The sequence below is a fragment of the Balaenoptera musculus genome, chromosome 5 (assembly GCF_009873245.2).
Source record: "Balaenoptera musculus isolate JJ_BM4_2016_0621 chromosome 5, mBalMus1.pri.v3, whole genome shotgun sequence".
In the NCBI taxonomy this organism is placed as follows: domain Eukaryota; kingdom Metazoa; phylum Chordata; class Mammalia; order Artiodactyla; family Balaenopteridae; genus Balaenoptera; species Balaenoptera musculus.
Genome location: NC_045789.1, coordinates 126,443,112 through 126,466,213, shown reverse-complemented (window position 1 = coordinate 126,466,213; position 23,102 = coordinate 126,443,112). Strand labels below are relative to the sequence as shown.

The 23,102-nt window shown below is 36.1% G+C and overlaps 1 protein-coding gene across 4 annotated transcripts in view; it reads right to left on the bottom strand.

The window, feature by feature from the left end:
• LARP1B (La ribonucleoprotein 1B) overlaps positions 1 to 23,102 on the bottom strand; it is a 130,077-nt gene that overhangs the window by 72,575 nt on the left and 34,400 nt on the right. For 3 of the 4 annotated variants that reach the window (XM_036852539.1, XM_036852540.1, XM_036852541.1), the window contains 2 exons: positions 19,925 to 20,097; positions 12,500 to 12,862 (listed from right to left, as the gene is read on the bottom strand). In XM_036852539.1, the coding sequence (XP_036708434.1) occupies positions 12,500 to 12,862; positions 19,925 to 20,097 (536 nt within the window). Of the gene's footprint in view, positions 1 to 12,499; positions 12,863 to 19,924; positions 20,098 to 21,953; positions 22,953 to 23,102 lie in introns of those variants that run through there. The other variant, XM_036852542.1, reaches the window with a different exon arrangement.

The following is a 23,102-nucleotide window of genomic DNA, read 5'->3' as shown; positions in this document are numbered from 1 at the left end:
CTAGAAACACAACACTGTTAGTATATTGAAACCCTGTGTATTCTACTCCCCACAAAAACAACCCAAATCCTGACTTATGTGATAATTATTCCTGCCTTTTTCTTTACAGTATTACCTTCTATGTATGTTTGTACACATTTCAAAAATACATAGATACTTTCATGGTTGTTCTATACTATTAGAAAATGAAATCTCATTCATATTTTCATGAATTTCTCATTCATGTTCTCTTCAGGTATTAGTATCAAGGTTATGCTCTTCTCATAAAATGAGTCAAGTATTCCCTTTTTTACCTCAGTCAATTCAACAAATATTTGAATACTTATCAGCTCTATTCACTGCAAACTTGTTCATGGCTGGAATTATTCCAATTTTAGAAGAACTTGCTAATAAAATTAAGTTGAATCTTGGAGTCTGAAGATTATTTAAAATGATCTATAGCAACTTTCTTTTCCAGTCAGTTTTGGTTAACATATATTTTTCTAGAAATTTTTCCTTATCTAAATGTTCAAATCATTGGTCTGAAATACCTATTAAAAGTTCTCCATAGGGGCTTCCCTGGTGGCGCAGTGGTTGAGAAGCTGCCTGCCAATGCAGGGGACACAGGTTCGAGCCCTGGTCTGGGAAGATCCCACATGCCACGGAGCAACTGGGCCCGTGAGCCACAATTACCGAGCCTGCACGTCTGGAGCCTGTGCTCCGCAACAAGAGAGGCCGCGATAGTGAGAGGCCCGCGCACTGTGATGAAGAGTGGCCCCCACTTGCCACAACTAGAGAAAGCCCTTGCACAGAAACGAAGACCCAACACAGCCATAAATAAATTAATTAATTAAAAAAAAAAATTCTCCATAATCAGTAATTACATCCTTATTTTCACTGCAGCTAAAATATGCACATTTTCCTCTATTTTGTCTTCCTAAGTATAATTTTGGTCTTTTCAAAGAATTAAGTGTTGGTATGATTAATCCTCTCTTAGATCTAATTAATTAAATTATTTCTTTCCATATACTTTTATGGAAGTTTATTTTGCTAATTCTTCTTCTAACTTCTTGAGAACTTTCTAACTTCTAGCTTCATAAAAGCTACAGTAGATTCTATTATTGCTCAGAGCCCAGATTTCCTAAATTAAAGGATTATGTACATCTACCCATTGTAATGACCTTTCATCTCCTTTGAGCATATACAACTCTGGCCCATATACAACACTTACCCACGTGATTTGCTTTAGCCAACGGAATGTGAGCAAATATACATAAAACACACCTAAGCAGCAATTTTGAAAACAATTATACACTTTAGCTCATCCTCTTGTTCACCCCATCTGCTATATGAATGAATGAGCAAGTACTGTATACAGGCTGCTTTTTCAGTATGAATACCAACCAAACAGAACCAAACACACACACACACACACACACAGAGTTGTAGCAGCCAACCCAGTCACTGCCAAGCAGTGTGAGAAATTTTTTACTTTAAGCCGTTGAGACTGGGGTGGGGGTGGGGGGAGGATTTTTATACAGCAAAGATAATAGTGGTGATTGGTTTATTAATTTCAAGCATTTTACCTAATATTTGCATTTAAGCCTCTCTCTCTAGGTGCACCTTTAAAATTCAGCTAACGTTCCACTTAGATTTTCTAATTTCCACTATGATTTCTTCTTTGGTGAGTTATTTAAAATATACCTTTGTTCCAAAACACACGGGGTTTTATTTCCATTGTTAAACACTAAATTAATTCCACTATTAATGTGTTTTATGTATTATCAATGCTTAAAAATTTGCTTTATAAACTAGGTCAAAGTAGTATAGATATCTTCAAAAAGAACATGTACTCTGCAGTTGCTAGGTACAGAGTTGTTTCTCAAATTATTCTGTTTTTAAATTATTTGATCATTCCTTATTTAGTTAGAGGGTAAATTACATCACTATGACTGGATTTGTTCTATCAACTTTTGCTTCACATATTCGAATATTTTGTATTAAATACATCAAATATTAAGTTATACTTTCTGATGAATTTCTTCACTTTTAATCATTACGAAAGGACACTCTTTAGCACTAGTAATGCTTTTTGTCTTCAAGTCTACTTTGTAAGCCTATTCTGTCTGATATAAATATATGTACTACAGCTTTTTTTCTTTACTTTTTACTTATTTGGTAAATGGCTGGGTTTCTTTTATAATTTTTATTTTTAATTGGGATAAAAAAGCAAATAACAAAATTCACCATCTTAACCAGTTCTGTAGTGTTAAGTATACCCACATTGCTGTGCAACAGATACCCAAATTTTTTTATTAAGCAAAACTGAAACTCTATCCTATTAAAACAACTCCCCATTTCCCCCCACCCCATAACCACCACTCTGTTTCTATGAATTTTAATACTTTCATACTTCATATAAGTGGAATCATACACTATGTCTTTGGGACTTGCTTATTTCATTTAGCATGTCCTGAAAGACTATCAGTGATGTATGTAGCATGTGGCAGATTCCCATTCTTCTGAAAGCTGAATAATATTCCATCGCACATAAACACCACCATTTTGTTTATCCATTCATCTGATAATGGACATTTGTGTCGTTTTCACTTTTTAGCTATTGTGAATACTGCTGCTATAAACATGCAAATATCTCTTTAGTTTTCTAAATGCCATACTGTTTCCCACAGCAGCTATACTATTTTATGTTTCCAACACCAATGCAAGGTTTCAATTTCTCCACATCCTCTCCAACAAATGTTATTTTCTGTGTTTTGCTTTTTATTTTGAAAGTAGCCATCCTAATGAGTTTGAGGTGATAACTCATTTGATTCTGATTTGCATTTCTCCAATGAGTAATGATGTTGAGCATACTTTCATGTGCTTATTGGCCATTTGTATATCATCTTTGGAAAAATGTCTATTCGAGTCCTTTGTCCATTTTCTAAATTGAGTTATTTTGTTGAGTTGTTGGGTTTCTTTATATATTCAAGAACATTAACACCTTATCAGTTATGATAAGCAAATATTTTGTCCTATTTTGCAGGCTGTCTGTTCACCCTGTTTTGTGTCTGTTAATACACATAAGCTTTTGATTTTCATGAATTCCAACTTGTCTATTTTTTTAAACATGTGCTTTTGGTGTTATATCCAAGAAATCACTGCCAAATCAAATGTCATGAGGCTTCACTCCCATGTTTTCTTCTAAGAGTTTTGGGTTTTAGGTTGAATTCTTTAATCTGTTATTAAAATTTTTATGCATATGGTGTTAAAGTAAGGGTCCATCTTCATTCTTTCGCATGTGAATACTCAGTTTCCCCAACACCATTTGTTGAAGAAGTTGTCCTTTCCCCATTGAGTGGTCTTGGCATTCAAGTTCTGGGCTCTATAATTCCAATTGTCTATGTCTATCTTTATGCCAGCAATACACTGTTTTAATTACAGGAGTTTTGCAATATGTTTTGAAATCAGCAGCATGAGATTTCCAACTTTATTTCCTCTTTTTAAAGATTGTTTTTGGTTCTTCAGGGTCCCATGAGATTCCATATAAATTTCATTATCCGTTATCCTATTTCTGCAAAAAATGCCATTGGGACTTTGATAGGGATTGCACTGAATCTGTAGATCACTTTGGGTAGTACTGACTTCCAATCCATGTACACAGGATGTCTTTCCTTTTACTTGTTTAAAAATCATTTTATTAAGATATAATTCACATGTGGTACAATCTACCCCAGTGTACAATTGTTTTTAGTTTACACATGCAACCATCATCACAATCAATATTACAACATTTTCATCACTCCAAAAAGAAACCCAGTACCCACTAGCAGTCACTATTTTCTCCACCCATCCCAAACTCCACCTTAGGTAGCCACCAACCTAATTTCTCTCTGTTCTGGACATTTCAGATAAACAGAATCATATAATATGTGGTACCTTGTGACTGGCTTCTTTTACTTACCATGATGTTTTCATATAGCATGTATCAGTAAATTCACTTTTTTCTATTGCCAAATAATATTCCATTGTATGGCTATACCACCTTTTATTTATCCATTCATCAGCTGACGAACATTTGAGTTCTTTCCACTTTCATAATGCTGCAAGGAAGACTTGTGTACAAGTTTTTGTGTGGACATATGTTGTCATTTCTCTCATGTATATACCTAGGAGTGGCATTCCTGGGTCATATAATAACTCTGTTTAACATTTTGAGAACTGCCAAATTGCTTTCCAAAACAGTTGGACCATTTTACATCCTTACCAGTAGTCCATGAGGATTCATATTTCCCCCATCATCACCAGCAATTGTGAGTATATATTTTTTATTGTGGTCATCCTAGTAGGTATGGGCGGCACCTCATTGTGATCATGATTTTTCACTTCACTTCCCTGATGGCTAATGATGTCAACTAAGTTTCCATGGGCTTATTGGCCATTTGTATATCTTCTTTGGAGAAATATCTATTCATTTTCTTTGCTCATTTTATAACTGGGTTATTTGCCCTTTTTATTATTGAGTTGTAAGAGTTTTTTACATATTAAAAATGCAACTCCTTTATTAAATATGATTTGCAAATATTTTCTCCTAACCTGTTTTTTTCAATACACTATGTTTTAGAACAGTTTTACCTTCACAGCAAAATTATATGAAACTAGAGTTCTCATATACCCTATAACCTCCCCCACACACAGCCTGCCCACTATCAACAACCTGCACCAAGCGTTACATTTGTTACAATCAGTGAACCTACAATGACACATCACCAAAAGTCCATAATTTACATAGGTTTCACTCAGTGTTGTACTTCCCATGGGTTTTGATATATGGATGGATATAATGATGGATAATGACATATCCATCATTATAATATTATCATACCAAAAAAATCTCACTGCCCTAAACATCGTTTGTTCTGCCTATTCATCCCTCCCTCCCCTCAACCCCTAGAAACCACTAGTTTTATTATCTCCATCATTTTCCTTTTCTAGAACATTGACTAGTTGGAATCACCCAGTATGCAGCCTTTTCAGATTGGACCTTTTCACTTAGTAACATGCATTTAAGGTTCCTGCATGTCCTTTCATGGTCTGATAGCTCGTTTCTTTTTACCACTAAATAATATTTCATTGTCTGGATATACCACAGTTTATTTATCCATCTGCCTACTGGAGGATGTCCTGGTTGCTTCCAAGTTTTGGCAATTATGAATAAAGCTGCTTTAAACATCCATGTGCAGGTTTTTGTGTGGACAAAAAATTGTCCACACAATCTAGATTGTATGGTAAGAGTATGTTTAGTTTTGTAAGAAACTTCCAAACTGTCTTCCAAGGTGGCTGTACCATTTTGCATTCCTACCTCCAATGAATGAGGGTTACTCCACATTCTCAGCAGCATTTATTAGTGTTGTCAGTGTTCTAAATGTTGGCCATTCTAATAGGCGCGTAGTAGAATCTCACTGTTGCCTTACTTTGCAATTCCCTGATGATATATGGATGTGGAGTATCTTTTTGTATTCTTATTTGCCATTTGTATATCTTCTTTGGTGAGATGTCTGTTCAGATCTTTGGTCCATTTTTTATTCAGGTTGTTTTCATATTGTTGATTTTAAGAGTTCTTTGTATATCTTGGATTATAGTCCTTTATCAGATGTGTGTTTTACTAATATTTTCTACCATTCCGTAGCTTGGCTTCTCATTCTTGACAGTGCCATTCACATAGCAAAAGTTTTCCATTTTAATGAAATCCAACTTATTAAAAGTCATTGCTCAACCCAAGATCATCTAGATTTTATCTTATATTACTTTCTAGGAATTTTATAGTTTTGTGTTTCACATTTCAGCCTGTGACCCATTTTGAGTTAATTTTTGTGAAGGGAGTAAGGTCTGTGTCTAGATTAATTTTTTTTTTCATGTGGATGTCCAGTTGTTCCATCACAATTTGTTGAAAAGACTCTATGTTCTCCATTTTATTGCCTTTGCTCCTTTGCCAAAGATCAGTTTATTTTTAGAGGTCATTTCTGGGTTCTCTATTCTGTTCCATTGATCTATTTGTCTGTTATTTCACCAATATCACACTGTCTTGATCACCATAGCATTATAGTAACTCTTGAAGTTGGATATTACCAGTCCTCTGACTTATCTTCTCCTTCAATATTGTATGGGTTATTCTGGGTCTTTTGCCTCTCCATAAAATTTTAGAATCAGTTGGTCAATATCCACAAAATAAATTCCTAGAATCTTGATTGGGATTGCATTGGATCTACAGATCAATTTGGGAAAACTGACAATATTGAGTCTCTCTTCCTGTGTATGAATACAGAATCTCTCATTTATTTAATTCTTTGATTTCTTTCATCAGAGTTATGGTATTCCTCACATAGACCTTGTACATATTTTCTTAGACTTATATCTCAGTTATTTCATTTTGGGGGGTGCTAATATAAATGGGTTTTTTTGGGGGGGTCCATCTTCTGGTGTCCTTTGAAATACAAAATTTTAAATTTTTTGATAATATCAAAATTATTTTTTCCTCCTGTTGCTTGTGCTATTGGTGTCATATAAGAAACCACTGTCAAATACAAAGATTTTCTTCTATGTTTTCCTCTAAGAGCTTTGCAGTTTTTGCTCTTATATTTATGTGTTTAATTTATTTTTAATTAATTTTTGTGCACGGTGAGTTAGGGTGGTGTCTAATTTATTCTTCTGTATGTGGATATCTACTTGTCCCAAGACCATTTGTTGAAAAGACTATTCTTTCCCTATTGAATGGCTTTTTAGGCACCTTTGCTGGAAGCTGGTTGACCACAGACACATAGGTGAATTTCCCAACTCTCAATTCTCTTCCATTGATCTGTATGCCTATCCTTATACTAGTATCAACATTGCCTTAATGTAAGGACTGTGTATGAATCCTTCAACTTTGTTCTCTTTCAAGATTGTTTTGGCTATTCTGGGTCCCTTGAATTTACATATGAATTTCAGATCAGCTTGTCAATTTCTGCAAAGAAGCCAGTTAGGATACTGACAGGGACTACACTGAATCTGTAGATTGATTTTGGATTATTACTATTTTATGGTGTGTATTTTTTCAGTCTTTTAATTTCAATCTTTTGGCTTCCTTATCTTTTTGATGTGTCACGTGTAAATAACATAACTGGTTGTATTTGCATATATTCTGACAATATTCATTTTTGCTACTTAAATATTTGGGTTTCAATTTACTACCTCATTTTTGTGCTGGAAGATTCCTTCCCCTTTATTCTTGTCTTATTCCGTATTTTCCCTTTCTCCTAGTTTCAAGATTATTCCTTCTAATCTTATTTTTAACTGGGTATCCTTCAAATGGCAAAATGAAAACTTTTAAAACTAAAAATAATCAATTATCTTCTTTCCAAACACAAAAGTACCTTTAAATACGATTTATTCATTGCTCTCTCCCAGTTTGTGTTAATGTTATATTAGATCTGTGAGACACAGTTATTGTTTTATACAGTTAATATTTATTCAGATTTATTCACATATTTATCACTTGCTTTGCTCTATACTCCTTTCTGTATCTCCGGCACCTGCAATCACTTTTATTCCAATTTTGGAAATTCCTTTGACGAACTGCAATTTCTCTCATTATATTTCACTCTCTTACTTGAAAGATACTTTTGCAAGGCACACAATTATAGGTTGGTAGTTATTTTCCCGTTTTATATTAACACCATTGTTCCATTGTCTGTTGCATTCAAACGTTACTGGTGAGAAGTTAGCTATCAGTTAGCTGTCCAGTCACTCTTCTTTCTTTGAAAGTAATTGCCTTTCTTCCCTGGCTGCTCCACTCTGGTACCTCTCTGCAGTTCAGAAAAAGTCCTAGGTATTACCTATTAAAATACTGACTCTGTCCCATTTTCTCTCTTTTCCTTCTGGAACTCTGAATAAATATCTATCTTAGACCATGTTTATCACTCTATATTCCACTTGTTTTTTACTTTTCTCAAAAATAAAAAGATTTATAATAAAATCCACTAGATGTTAAATTATACAACTTGATTTGAAATACACCAAATAGCAAAGACTGTCTACAATACCATTCTATACCTTCTTTCATATATTCTATCTCTTTATCTCTCTATGCTGATTTCTGAATAGCTTCTTGTAAACTGTCTTCCAATTCACTGATTCTTTAATTGTATCTAATCTGCTGTTAATCCCTTCAATTAACTGAGTTCTTAATTTCAGCCTTAACTGTTTTTATTCCAGAAGTTCTAGAAAGGTTATTCTTTAGAATTTATTTTTCCCTGCAGATATTTTTCTTTAAACACAGTAAGCAAAGTTACTCTATACTATGTTTAATAATCCTACTGGGCTTCCCTGGTGGCGCAGTGGTTGAGAGTCTGCCTGCCAATGCAAGGGACACGGGTTCGAGCCCTGGTCTGGGAAGATCCCACATGCCGCGGAGCGACTAAGCCCGTGAGCCACAATTGCTGAGCCTGCGTGTCTGGAGCCTGTGCTCCGCAACAGGAGAGGCCGCGATAGTGAGAGGCCTGCGCACCGCGATGAAGAGTGGCCCCCGTTTGCCGCGACTAGAGAAAGCCCTCGCACAGAAACGAAGACACAACACAGCCATAAATAAATAAATAAATAAAATTAAAAAAAAAAAAAAATAATAATCCTACTATCTAAAATTTTTCAAGGTATGGTCTTACTGTCTGTTACTTTTGCTCATTCTCACATGCAGTACCTTATTTCCTTGTTTGCTTATTAACTTTGTGAGCTGCTCACTTTCTTTTCTTTTTTTTTTTAAATTTATTTATTTATTTATTTATTTTTGGCTGCGTTGGGTCTTTGTTGCTGTGCTCGGGCTTTCTCCAGCTGCAGCGAGCAGGGGCTACTCTTCGTTGCAGTGCATGGGCTTCTCACTGTGGTGGCTTCTCTTGTTGTGGAGCACAGGCTCTAGGCACGCAGGCTTCAGTAGCTGCAGCATGTGGGCTCAGTTGCTGTGGCTTGCAGGCTCTAGAGCACAGGCTCAGTAGTTGTAGTTCACGGGCTTAGTTGCTCCGTGGCATGTGGGATCTTCCCAGACCAGGGCTCAAACCCGTGTCCCCTGCACTGGCAGGCGGTTTCTTAACCAGGGAAGCCTAAGCTGCTCACTTTCATTACAAAATAATTTGAGTAAATTCTTTGAGGCCTAGGATAAAGATGAATGTCTTCACAAAAAAGTTAGATTTGCTTCTGCTCATTTCTGGGAAATAAACAGGCCACAATCACTTTAAATTTATGACTAGTAGTTACTCTAGTCACCCATATAGTGTGAATTTGGGGTGCATGATTATAACTTCTAAGCCAATTTTTTTCTCCTTATTCTGCTTAGCACAACTAAGGAAATATGCTTTGTGGTCCCATAGAGGTGAAGATGAGAAAGCAGTTAAGTTCTCTTTCCCTAGGGTATTTTCCTTAGGTACCAATTCAATGGGAAAAGGACTCCTGTTGGAATCCCTGACTTTGACTGGGCCATGGGTTTGTCTTTTACCCCTATATTTTGGGTGGCTTTTGCAAAGCTGAACTTCTCAAACTACCCAAATTCCAAAATGGTCTCCCAGGCAAAACTGGTTTCAACACTCTACTTCTCTATGGTTTTATTCTGATAATAACTTACCTTGTAGATCTTCAAGGATTTTAAGTAGATATTTTCTCATTTATTAAAATGCCATTTTAGTTGTCTTCAGTAATAACAACATGTCAGAAACAGAAGGCCTACACCTACTCTTTGGTACAGTTCAACACAGCTTCTGGATTCAGCAAAACTCCCTTCACAAAGTCAGAAATGATCAACAAACAACCCTACCAATTTGGTATTCTTTTCATTTATACCTAAACTCAATCTGTCCAGCTTCTGACACACCTGATTATTCTTTCCTCTTGAAGACAGTGTTTGGCTTCCACACCAGTTTCCTATACAACTCCTAAATGATCACTCCTCAGGGTTCAGACCTGGGTCTTCTAAATTCTACATTTCCTCTGCCACCAATTTATCTTAAATTACCAACATACATCTCCTGGACTACTTTAATAGCCTCCCAACTGGATTTCTTCTGCCACTCTTGTCCCCATCTAATCCGTTCTCTGCCACAGTAACCAGTGATACTTTAAAAATAAAAATTAGATCACATCCTGTTGGCCTGTATAAAATTCTTCAAGGTACTGCATCTGAACTTTAGGTAAGTTCCAAACTATTTAACATGGCCCACATGTTACCTTCTATGATCAGATGCATGTCTATATATCTATAAGTGTTCTCTTACATAAATACTATCAACAGACCTTTTTTCAGTTCCTCAAATATACCAAATTCTTTCCCATCTCAGATCCTTACACCTGCTAGTCCCTTTTCCTAGAATATGGTTTATTTGTTATTTGCATGGCTCATTCTTACTCATAGTTCCTATCTCACTATAACTGTGACTTTCTCACAGGCATTCCCTTATAGCCTAATCCAATAGCATCTTGTTCTTTTCACATTTATCATAATTTGTGATCAAGTACTTATTGCAGCTTATTTTAATGTCTATCGCCCCAATTATTTGTAAGAACCAGGCATGTAGAGATCCTACTGTTATCTTCCCCTTCCATGCCCAGGACCTAACACAGTGTCACACACATAGTAGGAGTTTAATATATATTAAATAATTGATTCCTCTCCCTCTAAACAGACCCTCAGAAAAAGTATAATTCTAATGAGAAATTATGTTGAGCACAGAATTAGAAACAAAGGAAATAAGTTAAATAACAGGAGTGTACACAGGGATCAGATAAGACATAATTACAAGCAGACCCATAATGCTTAAGAGCCATATAGCCAAGATTACTTTCCCCTGACTAATATTTAATGGCTAAGGCAATAGATGAGTTAATTAAATTTAATTACTGTTGTCTACACTTTAAAGCAAACAATCATCTATCAACAGGATATGTTTCTCAAGGTGACTTGAAAGTTTGTTATTTGGCACTCTGAAAATATTTTCCCACAGAATCAATATTATACACAGAGGTTAGGTTCCCCTGGTTAGTTCATAATGTTTAATCCGTAATTCATTTATCCATTTTAACAAATATGAATTGAGCACTACTTTGTGCCAGGAACTGTTGTAGCTGGAGATACAGCAGTGTACAAAATAAGACAAAAATCCCTATCCTCATAGATCTTACATTCATGAGATGGAAACAGAAAAGAAGTAAGTGCAATATACAGAATGGTAGATGGTGAAGAACAAAGCAGGGTAGAGGGATAGGGAATGGAGGTAGTGCAATTTTAACCTATTATTAGTTTATTTTCTATCTCTTTTTGTTCCCAAAAGGATTTACATTAGATGTTACTTACAGAACTTAAGTATCACAAATAAAGTAACAACCCTTACACAAGGAAAGACTTTCAACCAACTTTATAAAAACACACTTCCTTTCCCATAGCAGTAGGACAGAGAGAACTGCTCAGGCTCTAAGTCACTGACAAGCTACCATATCCTGAGGCAGGATCTCCATAAAGGCAGGGGCTAGAGAAGAGGGTAAAAGTAGTGATGGAGAAATTCAAGGAAGAAAAGAAATGAAGACTCAAGAAGGAAAGTACACTTATTGATGATATGGAGCTCCACAGACAGCCAGTCCCTTCTTTCCAACCACGAGTTGGCTGGCTTTTCTTTCTAGAACTGTATTTCTGACCAAGATCTCTTTCCTATTTGGCATATTATACTTATACAACTCTTCCCTCATTATTCTATCCCCAAAACAAATATTTAATTTTGGGGGGTTTTCTGATCAATTTAATGGCAGAAAAAGATCCTTTTTAATTCCTATCTATACAATTAAAAGTCATATAAAAGGAATGCAGATAGCCAGTAGACTACTCTGGCACTCTCTTATTGTACCTTAATAACTGGGATAGGTACCAGGAGGTGGGGTGAAATGCAAGAAGATAAAAAATTGGAACAAGGTTTCAAACACCACTCCCAGCAACAAAGTTACGATTGGACAAGGAGAGAGAATCAGCCAGTTTAATCTTCTATACTTGTCAACAACCAGTTCTACAACCACAGAACATGCACTGCGGACTAACGTGAGAAGGACACAAGGGGCAACAAAAGTAACTCCTTTGTGAAGCCCTGCTCACATAGCTAGGGTGATTATAGCCAGGAAAGGAAAGAGCATATAAACTAAGCCTGTCCATAACTTTAGATTTTATTCCTTCTTATGAGAAAAGGCCTTCTTATTATTTTCACCTGAAAAAAGGGTTTTTAATCAGTGAGTGCTAATATTTTTTTTTGTAATTAAAGTACTTATTTCACTGTCATTTTAATAAAATAATTTTTCAGGTTGTGAATATCAGATATATTTCCAGGAATTTTTCAAATTAAATATAATTTATTTATATTCAAAATTTCATAAAATAAACCCTCAAGTTTAGGAAAACATAAGCAGCAACATGCAATCAAAACATAGCATCAACAGAAAGATGTTGGTCAGAAACAATTACCTTTATGGCTGTGTGTTTGTTTTCATCTTCCATCCACAAATTCTGCTCATAATAATATAAGCCATCATTGATAACTTTAGCAAGTTCAGATGTAATTTTTGCCTCAGACATGTGGTTGCCTGTTCGATCTCCTCCAGGATGTTTTCTCATGTAAGGTGGTGTCTGAGTTACAATCAAAATCTTGTTTAAATCCTGGTCATCAATTTCATAATCTGAATCATTATCAGACCAATCAGTAAATGTGTTTCTTCGCCCTTCTATTTGTTCCATCTCTTCATCAAATAAAAAATCAAGTTCTTCTTGTTCTTGTTCATCTGGAAGATAGAGTTGATTTGATGCCTCTTCAGGTAGAGGTGGTGACTCCTGAAGGAAGAAATTGGTATTTTATATAAAAACATTGTTATCACTTTTACAATAAATGTCACATAACAATGTTAATGTAAGTAATATCAAAACTGTATGCTCAATAACTAGATTAGCAGTCAAACTGTAAAAGAAAATCACACCAGTATTATTCCAGGCCAATAAATATAAAGTAACTGCTAAACAATCAGTTTAAGATTAAAAAAACCCACAAAGCTGAAAAAAGAAGGATTATATTAAAGACTCCTTTAGAGTTAGAATGGTCCTTAGTACCAACTTGTTTTACAGATGAGGGAAAAAAAGGCCTAGAGATGTGACGTTGTTTGTCCACAATTGCAGAATTAGTCTGGACTAGAACAACCAAAGACATTTTTTTTTTTGGCCGCACTGCATGTCATGCGGGATCCTACTTCCCCAACCAGGGATTGAACCCACACCCCCTGCAGTGGAAGCACAGAGCCCTAACCACTGGGAATTCCCAGAACAACCAGGGTCTTCTGACTTCCAGATTCAACGATCTTCCCTAGTCTCAACCCTTTTTACCTCACAATTATATTAATACCATAATTTGTCAATAAGAAAACAAGTATAACTATCAGATCAGAAATTTTTATAATTTTCTGGAAAGCAGAAAGCAAATGGAATTGTATTAATACTAAACATGACTAGAGGAAATAGAAATCTAAAACCCATATCAAGGAAGGCTGGGACTTCCCTGGTGGTCCAGTGGGTAAGACTCCACACTCTCAATGCAGGGGGCCCAGGTTTGATCCCTGGCTGGGGAACTAGATCCCACACGCATGCCCCAACTAAGAGTTCACATACCGCAACTAAAAAGTGCGATGCTGCAATTAAAAAAATCCCACATGCCGCAACGAAGATCCCGCGTGCCGCAACTAAGACCCAGCACAGCCTAAATAAATAAATATTATTTAAAAAAAAAGAAAAAAAAGGAAGGCTACAGGGAAGGCAGACACCATTGATCCCACTGGGGTCCTAAAAAGTTTTGAGATAGTAGGCACAAAAAGCAGGAAAGGACTATGTGACAGCAATCAAAATAGGTACCTGGAAAACTAACTACAGGACACAGTTGGCCCCACACCCTTATCCGAGAATACAAAGTTTTATTATAAAGTCTGCCCCCAACTAAAAGCCCAAGAATCGCTTTCTAAACAAAGTTAAACATTTGCCAAGGGAGGGCTCATATTTTAGGTGCTGGAGCTACAGAGAGGCTGAACACATCCTAGTATTATTCTAAACTTCTAAAACAAAAAGGGGAAAAAGAATAAGGTAATTTTACCAATGAATGAAATACACTAACAAATTCTACCTCCCATAAAAAAGTACTCCTTATTTTAGCAATTTTGGAGATCCAAAACCAGCCCAACTCTGCTCTGCCTAAGTCTAGAAATCCAAGTCTATAGGACCTTTACACTTAACCAAGAGTGTGCAATCATACCTCACATTCAGGAAAATGGTCCTCTGGATGAGCAGATCTATAAGGCCATACACAAAAGAAATCTGTACCAATTTACCAATACTAATATAAACCATCAACCAAAGATCACCAGATATTAAGAGACAATCATCAGCCCAAAAGAGAAAGTCTTTAAAGGACATAAATAATAACATAATGAATAAAAATAGACCAACTCCAAGATATATCATCTGAAATTTCAAGAGTGGGGATGAAGAAATAATCTTAAAAGCTTTCAGCAATAAAAAAATCACTTGACACACTCTGAAGGAACTGAATTTCACAAGAGTTTTGAAAACTGACGAAGATGACAGTGGAAAAATGTTTTCAGATTTCTAGGGGAAACAAATGGGACCTCTAATTAAACTTAAAAGCTTTTGCACAGCAAAGGAAACCATAAATAAGATGAAAAGACAACCCTCAGAATGGGAGAAAATACTTGCAAATGAAGCAACTGACAAAAGATTAATCTCCAAAATATATAAGCAGCTCATGCAGCTCAATATCAAAAAACAAACAACCCAATCAAAAAATGGGTGGAAGACCTAAACAGACATTTCTCCAAAGAAGACATACAGATGGCCAACACACACATGAAAAGATTCTCATCACTAATTATTACAGAAACGCAAATCAAAACTACAATGACACCAGTCAGAATAGCCATCATCAAAAAATCTACAAACAATAAATGCTGGAGAGGGTATGGAGAAAAGTGAACCCTCTTACACTGCTGGTGGGAATGTAACTTGATACAGCCACTATGGAAAACAGTATGGAGGTTCCTTAAAAAAACTAAAAATAGAGCTACCATATGATCCAGCAATCCCACACCTGGGCATATATCTGGAAAAGACGAAAACTCTAATTTGAAAAGATACTTGCACCCCAATGTTCACAGCAGCACTATTTACAATAGCCAAGACATGGAAACAACCAAATGCCCATCAACAGACAATTGGTTTAAGAAGATGTGGTACATGTATACAATGGAATATTACTCAGCCATAAAAAGGAACAAAATTGGGTCATTTGTAGAGATGTGAATGGACCTAGAGAGTGTCACACAGAGTGAAGTAAGTCAGAAAGAGAAAAACAAATATCATATATTAACGCATATATGTGGAACCTAGAAAAATGGTACAGGTGAACTGGTTTGCAGGGCAGAAATTGAGACACAGATGTAGAGAACAAATGTATGGACACCAAGGGGGGAACGTGGCGGGAGTGGTGGTGTGATGAATTGGGAGATTGGGATTGACATATATACACTAATATGTATAAAATGGATAACAGATAAGAACCTTCTGTATAAAAATATAAAATAAAATTCAAAAATTAAAAAAAAAAGATGTGGTAAGTGTATACAATGGAATATCACTCAGCCATAAAAAGGAACAAAATTGGGTCATTTGTAGAGACGTGGATGGACCTAGAGAGTGTCACACAGAGTGAAGTCAGAAAGAGAAAAACATATATCGTATATTAATGCATGTATGTGGAATCCAGAAAAATGGTATAGATGACCTTAATTGCCAAGCAGTAATAGACACACAGACTTAGAGAACAAATGTATGGATACCAAGGGGGAAAGGGATGGGGTGGGAGGAATTGGGAGATTGGGATTGACACATATACACTATTGATACTATGTATAAAATAGACAACTGATGGGAACATACTGTACAGGGAACTCTACTTAATGCACTGTAGTGTCCTAAATGGAGGGGATAATATGTATATGTATGGCTGATTCATTTTGCTGTGCAGTAGAAGCTAATACAACATTGTAAAGCAACTATACTCCAATAAAAATTAATTTAAAAAAAAAAAGATTTCTAGGGGAAAATGAAATCTGACCAAATTTCTATACCCACTCTAGAACGTCTATTTTAAAAAGATCATTTTCAAAAAAGTATGTTGACAGGACTTCCCTGGTGGTCCAGTGGCTAAGACTTCATGCTCCCAGTGTAGTGGGCCCGGGTTCGATCCCTGGTCAGGGAACTAGATCCGGCATGCCGCAACTAAAGATCCCACATAACGCGACGAAGAGTGAAGATCCCACTTACCGCAACTAAGACCTGGTGCAGATAGGTAGGTAGGTAGGTAGGTAGGTAGGTAGATAGATACATACATACGTACATACATACATACATACATAAATAAAAGTATGTTGTCAATAACTAACCTACCTCAGCAGGTATCTCTGAAATATCATACATACATACATACATAAAAGTATGTTGTCAATAACTAACCTACCTCAGCAGGTATCGCTGATGAACCTACAGTCATCTTTCCTCCAGGCCAAGCCCTCACTCTGTAGTACTGGAATACATTTCAGGTCTTACTAATGGTACCAATATTCTTTGGCCATGAAACTGAAAGGTCCTAGATATTATACAATTCTCTTTCTGTTTTGAAAACCACACTCCATCACCAATTTGCTGGCCCTATACAGTAAAATCCAACTAACCCTTGCAAAAACTGTTTTCATTAAATCAAAGATGCTATCAATTTTAACACATTATTTTAAAAGAAATGTTTAAATGTGGAGGGTTTTTTTTTAACATGAAGGAAAAAACATAGATCTTGGTATAAATGAAATATGGTACAAGTTTCTGTCAATGAGCCCAAGATATGATCCTCCCTTGTTATCCAGGTTTGCCATGACAAATATACAAATTAATCAGAATCTTTAGAAAATCTTATTTTGAGAAGCTGCTCTAGGTTTTTAAAATGCCCCAAGGAAGAAAACCTCTTGTTAACATTTTAGTATGATGTGCTTAACTACCATTACTAAGTAAAAACTTATCTTTATTTACAAAACAGAAATAGACTCACAGACACAGAAAACTTGTGGTTACTACAGGATAGTGGGGGGGGGGGTAAATCAGGAGTGTGGAATTAACATACACACACTACTATGTATAAAATAGATAAACAACAAGGACCTACTGTAGAGCACAGGGAAGTATATTCAGTATCTTGTAACAGCCTATAATGGAAAAAATCTGCAAAAGAATAGGTATATACAGATATACATATATGTATAACTGAACCACTTTGCTGTACCACTTGAGGCTAACACAACATTGTAAATTAACTGTACTTCAATTTTTTTTAAATGGTAAATAAAAAAATTAAAAAGTTATCTTTAATCAGGGTTTTAAACTCAGCATTACTGACATGTTGGACTTGATAGTTCCTTAGGGTGTGTGTGTGGTGGCAGGGGGTGGGGTGGGTGGCTGTCCTGTGCACTGTAGGATGTTTAGCAGCATCCCTGGCCTTCATTCACAAGATGCAGTAGCACTCTCTCAGTTTTAACAACCAAAAATTGTCTCCAGGGGCTTCTCTGGTGGCGCAGTGATTAAGAATCCGCCTGCCAATGTAGGGGACACGGGTTCAAGCCCTGGTCTGGGAAGATCCCACATGCCGCGGAGCAACTAAGCCCGTGCACCACAACTACTGAGCCTGCGCTCTAGAGCCCGCATGCCACAACTACTAAGCCCACGTGCTGCAACTACTGAAGCTTCCGTGCCTAGAGCCCGTGCTCTGCAACGAGAGGCCACAGCAATGAGAAAGAAGCCCGCGCACCACAACGAAGAGCAGCCCCCGCCTGCTGCACCTAGAGAAAGCCCGTGCACAGCAATGAAGACCCAACACAGCCATAAATAAATAAATAAATAAACAAACAAATAAATTAAAAAATAAATAAATTTATCTATTTATTTAAAAAAAAATTGTCTCCAGACATTGCCAAACATCCTATGCTGAGGTAAAATATCAACACCCTCTCCATTCCTCCAATGAAGAACCATCCTTAAATCCTTCGTGCTTCCTTTCTTCATGCTTTTATTTTAGGAATAAAGAGCTCTACTCATAATAATCCGTAATATGATAGCTTTCTTCATGCTTCCCACATCTGGGCCCAATTATTTTTAGTGACCTTTTCCTTTTAGAGCTTACTTTGAATATTGAAATTATTTGAATATTTCCAAGTTTATTTTTAGTAAACTTTTTTACTTTGAGATAGTTGTACATTCACATACAGTTATAAGAAATAAAAATCTCGAGGACTTCCCTGGTGGTCCAGTGGTTAAGATTCCACGCTCCCAATGCAGGGGGCACTGGTTCGATCCCTGGTCGGGGAACTAAGATCCCACATGCTGCTCAGCACGGCCAAAAAAAAAAGAAATAGAAATCTCGTGTACTTTTTACTCAGTTTCCTCCAATGTTAACACACTGTAAAACTATAGTAGACTATCACAAGATAAACACTGATGTTACCCATCAGTCTTACTAGGATTTCCATTTCACTTGTACTCTGTGTTTGTGGTTTAGATCAGAGCAATTTTTATCACATTTGAAGTTCATGTATCCAACCACCAGCCAAAAATACAGCAATTCTACCACAAGAAACTCTCTTATTATTCCCTAACCACGATCGTCTCACTCCCTTGTGTGCCCCCAAGAAATTTATTCTCTTTTCCTTTCCTACTGTACAATCACCAAAACATATATTAACCAGACATGTATCATTTACAAGTAATTACATGTAAAAGAATTTTACAAATAATTAACAAGGTTACAAATAATATGGCAAAGTTATAAATTCAAAATTTAGAAAAATTTTGTCAGCTTTAACAAAACTGAAATATTATTCAAATATAAACTAATTTCAAGTAAAAAAGGTTAAAGCGAAATATTCTTAAATCATATTCAGAAATAAGATAAATTTTTAAAAATGATACAATATTATTTATTTTCAACTACTTAGTAACCCATAAGCTTTACTGAAGGGCAAAGGTTCCAATTTTTACCATTTTTCTTAAAACTTTTCCGAATTTATATATGTACCTCAAAAACAGTGGCCTTACACTCCACTCAGAATATATCACACTTCGGACTTACCTGCTGGCGCAGTGGTTAAGAATCCGCCTGCCAATGCAGGGGACACGGGTTCGAGCCCTGGTCTGGGAAGATCCCACATGCCACAGAGCAACTAAGCCCGTGCACCACAACGACTGAGCCTGTGCTCTAGAGCCTGCGAGCCACAACTACTGAGCCCACGCGCTTAGAGCCCGGGCTCCGCAACAAGAGAAGCCACCACATTGAGAGCCACCACATTGAGAAGCCTGTGCACCACAACAAGAGTAGCCCCGGGCTTCCCTGGTGGCGTAGTGGTTGAGAATCTGCCTGCCAATGCAGGGAACACGGGTTCGAGCCCTGGTCTGGGAAGATCCCACATGCCGCGGAGCAACTGGGCCCGTGAGCCACAATTACTGAGCCTGCGCGTCTGGAGCCTGTGCTCCGCAACAAGAGAGGCCGCGATAGTGAGAGGCCCGCGCACCGCGATGAAGAGTGGCCCCCGCTTGCCACAACTAGAGAAAGCCCTCGCACAGAAACTAAGACCCAACACAGCCATAAATAAATTAAAAAAAAGAGTAGCCCCCACTCAACGCAACTAGAGAAAGCCCACGCACAGCAATGAAGACCCAACACAGCCAAAAATAAATAAATAAAAAATTTTTTAAAATTTCTAAAAAAATATATCACACTTCACTTGGGTCCTAACAACTTACCTTCAATTTCACTGGGGATGGACGATGTCTCTTTTTTACTTCTATCCAAGGTTCTGAGTCCAAGTCGGGCAAACTGGCAGACAAAACTCTAGACATTGCTTGAAGATTACTTGTTTCAGTGTTTTTCTTTGGGCTCAGTGGACTTCCAATTCTTGGAGAATTTGGGGCAGACTCTAAAATTTTAAGTTAGTTCTATAGTTAAAATAATGGTTTTCTTACTTATAACACACATTTTTTCTTTACTTGGGCATTTTCTTTCTTCACAAAAACATGATAAATCAATCTCAATTATAATCTTTCAGTGATTTTCAAACCCAAAGGGCTTTGTAAGATGTATTCGAGTGAAGCCAATGAATAATAACAGGAATGTTATCAACCCTTATGCAGACATATTCATTCAAACTTCTCAAGAATATCAATGCAAGTCACTTACTAATTATGACAAGACATCTATTTGGGAGTCAATTCTCTGTGAAACCTTAGATTCATTAATTGTAATGAAATTAGGGAATCTTAAATGCTACTAAGCAAATAAAATTCATATTTTATTCAAGGCAAAATCAATCCTTCATTGTTCTGCTAGGATCTATACTAAGGTGGCCAATACTCATACTTTTCTCATCTCCTTTGCCTAACAAGGTTTACCTAAATGCAGTTTGGCCCTTGGCTCGCAGTGAATACTGTGAAGACTAGAATGTCACGTCATTAAAGTGCAATGCCCTGGTAATAACAAAACATTTTACAACTCTGATGGAATTAAAAATGCCTTTCTCCACACTTTTAATCAAAGTAATTATATGCTCTATAAAATACAAATCAATTCCTTTATAAATTTTTTTTCAGAAGTCGAAGAATATTTAAGTTGTAATGCAATATGAACTTGCTTTGGACAAAAAGTATTTTAAAAACAAATTTATACTGTAAACTTCTAAACATTATTTACTCCTCAAAGCCAATTCCCTGAAAATATTGCAAAGTTGAATACTACAGAGAGAAAGTTGAAATAAATGAACACCAACAATCCTTCTAACTTACTAAATGAAAATGCAAAGGCACATTCCAGGAGTGAGTTTGAGAGAGTATTCCAAGATTTTACTTTCATCTACTACATACGAGAGTCAGATGGATTTATTATCTTCTCCATGGACACACAGATCCAGGCTTCAACCACCAGATTACTATATTGCTTTAAAAAGAAGTATAATGATTCATAACAGAAAACGCTCTAAAACTGCATTGTTCAATACAATAGCCACTAGCCTTGCCTTGTGGAGCTACAAAGCACTTGAAATGTGGCTAGTGCTGAAATGTGCTCAGGATAAGTGTAAAATACACAGCAGATTTCAAACACTTGGTACAAAAATAACATTGGTCGATAATTTTTATATTAATGTCATAATATTTGGATATATTAAAATTAATTTCATTTGTTTTACGGCTTTTAATGCTATTAAAAATTATTAGGATTACATGTATGGCAAACGTAATATTTCTATTGGACACTGCCGCTCTACAACTTAATGGTACATGTCATCAATTGATCCAAAAAATTAGTACGAGTGAAAAGGTTTGGGCTGTCAGTATTAATATTGAAGTTATAGGAATGAAAAAAACATTAACTCTAGAGAACCCTATTCCTAATACTATGAATCATCTCTATTCATGCAGTAAATAAAGCTTTAAAAGTAGACTAGGAACCACCACTAGTAACTGGGAGAATTAACTAAATTAGTATGTATAGTTCATGTATACACCATTAGAACAGTATCTGGCAAAAGGTAGAGAAATCAGTATCTACTATCTTTAACACAGAAATTGAATTTTTAAATACCTACTTAAGTTTATGATATAATCATCTCTAATTGCTCTTTAAGCTTGAATAATGTTTCTACCATGAAGTTGTATGTTTCACAATATTCACAATACATGTGCTTATATTGGGTTGGCCAAAAAGTTCGTTCAGGCAATATGTATGAGCATGTAAATGAGTATATATTTTTTTTTAAAAAAACACAAAAATGTACAAACATTGTGATTTTATTCTTGTAATTTTATTAATAATGCATAAATGGTTAATGGACAGGCATCACCAACTTGACTGACTTATCTTAGCTACCTTGTGGAAAAAGTATTTTCTATTTAACAACTGACCTAATGCCTGTTCATAAGACGGTTAAAAATGTCATCTTGGACCCCAAGTTTACACAATAACTTAATCTAACTTACCATCAGACATTGTATTCTTTTTAAAAAAAAACTAAAAAATGTCACTTGAAGTTCTTCAACTTTTAAAACACCTGCCCAAGTTGCTTGCTAGGTGTAGAGGCACAGAGGGCTGACAATCAAAGAAACACTAAATAAAAATATCTGTGAGACTGTCCATCAGTGCTTTATTGATGGGAGGTCTCTACACTGGTATATAAAATATATTCTGAAGAGTAAAAAAAAAAAAAAAAAAACTCTCGTTCGTTTCTTAAGTTTCTTATCCCTTAGTGTCCACATTAATAAATCTTACAGTCCATGCGAAACACTATGACAACATGTGAATTATACAATGTACACTATACTGTGAAGAGCAAATCAAATAGCAAAGGACCTAACAATCTGAGAAATTCCACTCAAGCCTCTCTATTTCTGCTTTATTGATCTGGACACAAGTACATAAGTCTGGAAGGAAAACACAGAACCTTGCAATATTTCCAGAATGATAATTAACTTTCCCACCGTGAAAAAAAGTAGCACATGCAGCCCAGGCTAATTACAAACAAATGGGCAGCTCCTATAAAAACAACAGCAGTCCTCTGGTCTGTCTTTCATCATCATCACAAAGGTGTTTATCTCCATGGTAGTGTTGGCCCAACCTCCTCCACAGGAGCTGGGAGTAGACATTCTTGCACAGAAGTCTGGTCGCTTTCATTTCTGCAGACGATTTGTTCCAATGTTTATAATGATATTTCAGTGAGTCACCTATTCCTCTGCATATTCCGATCAAATGACATCCAAGAGCATCAGTAGATCATCACCCTGACTGAAAAAAGTTTAAGCACACATATTTTTTCCCAAGAGGGAATGTCTTAAAAATGATCCAGGAAAAAATTCTTAACATTAAAGCAGTTTTTGGAAATTCTAAATACCACCAATTCTTTAATATATAATTATAATAACTTCATAAGAGATC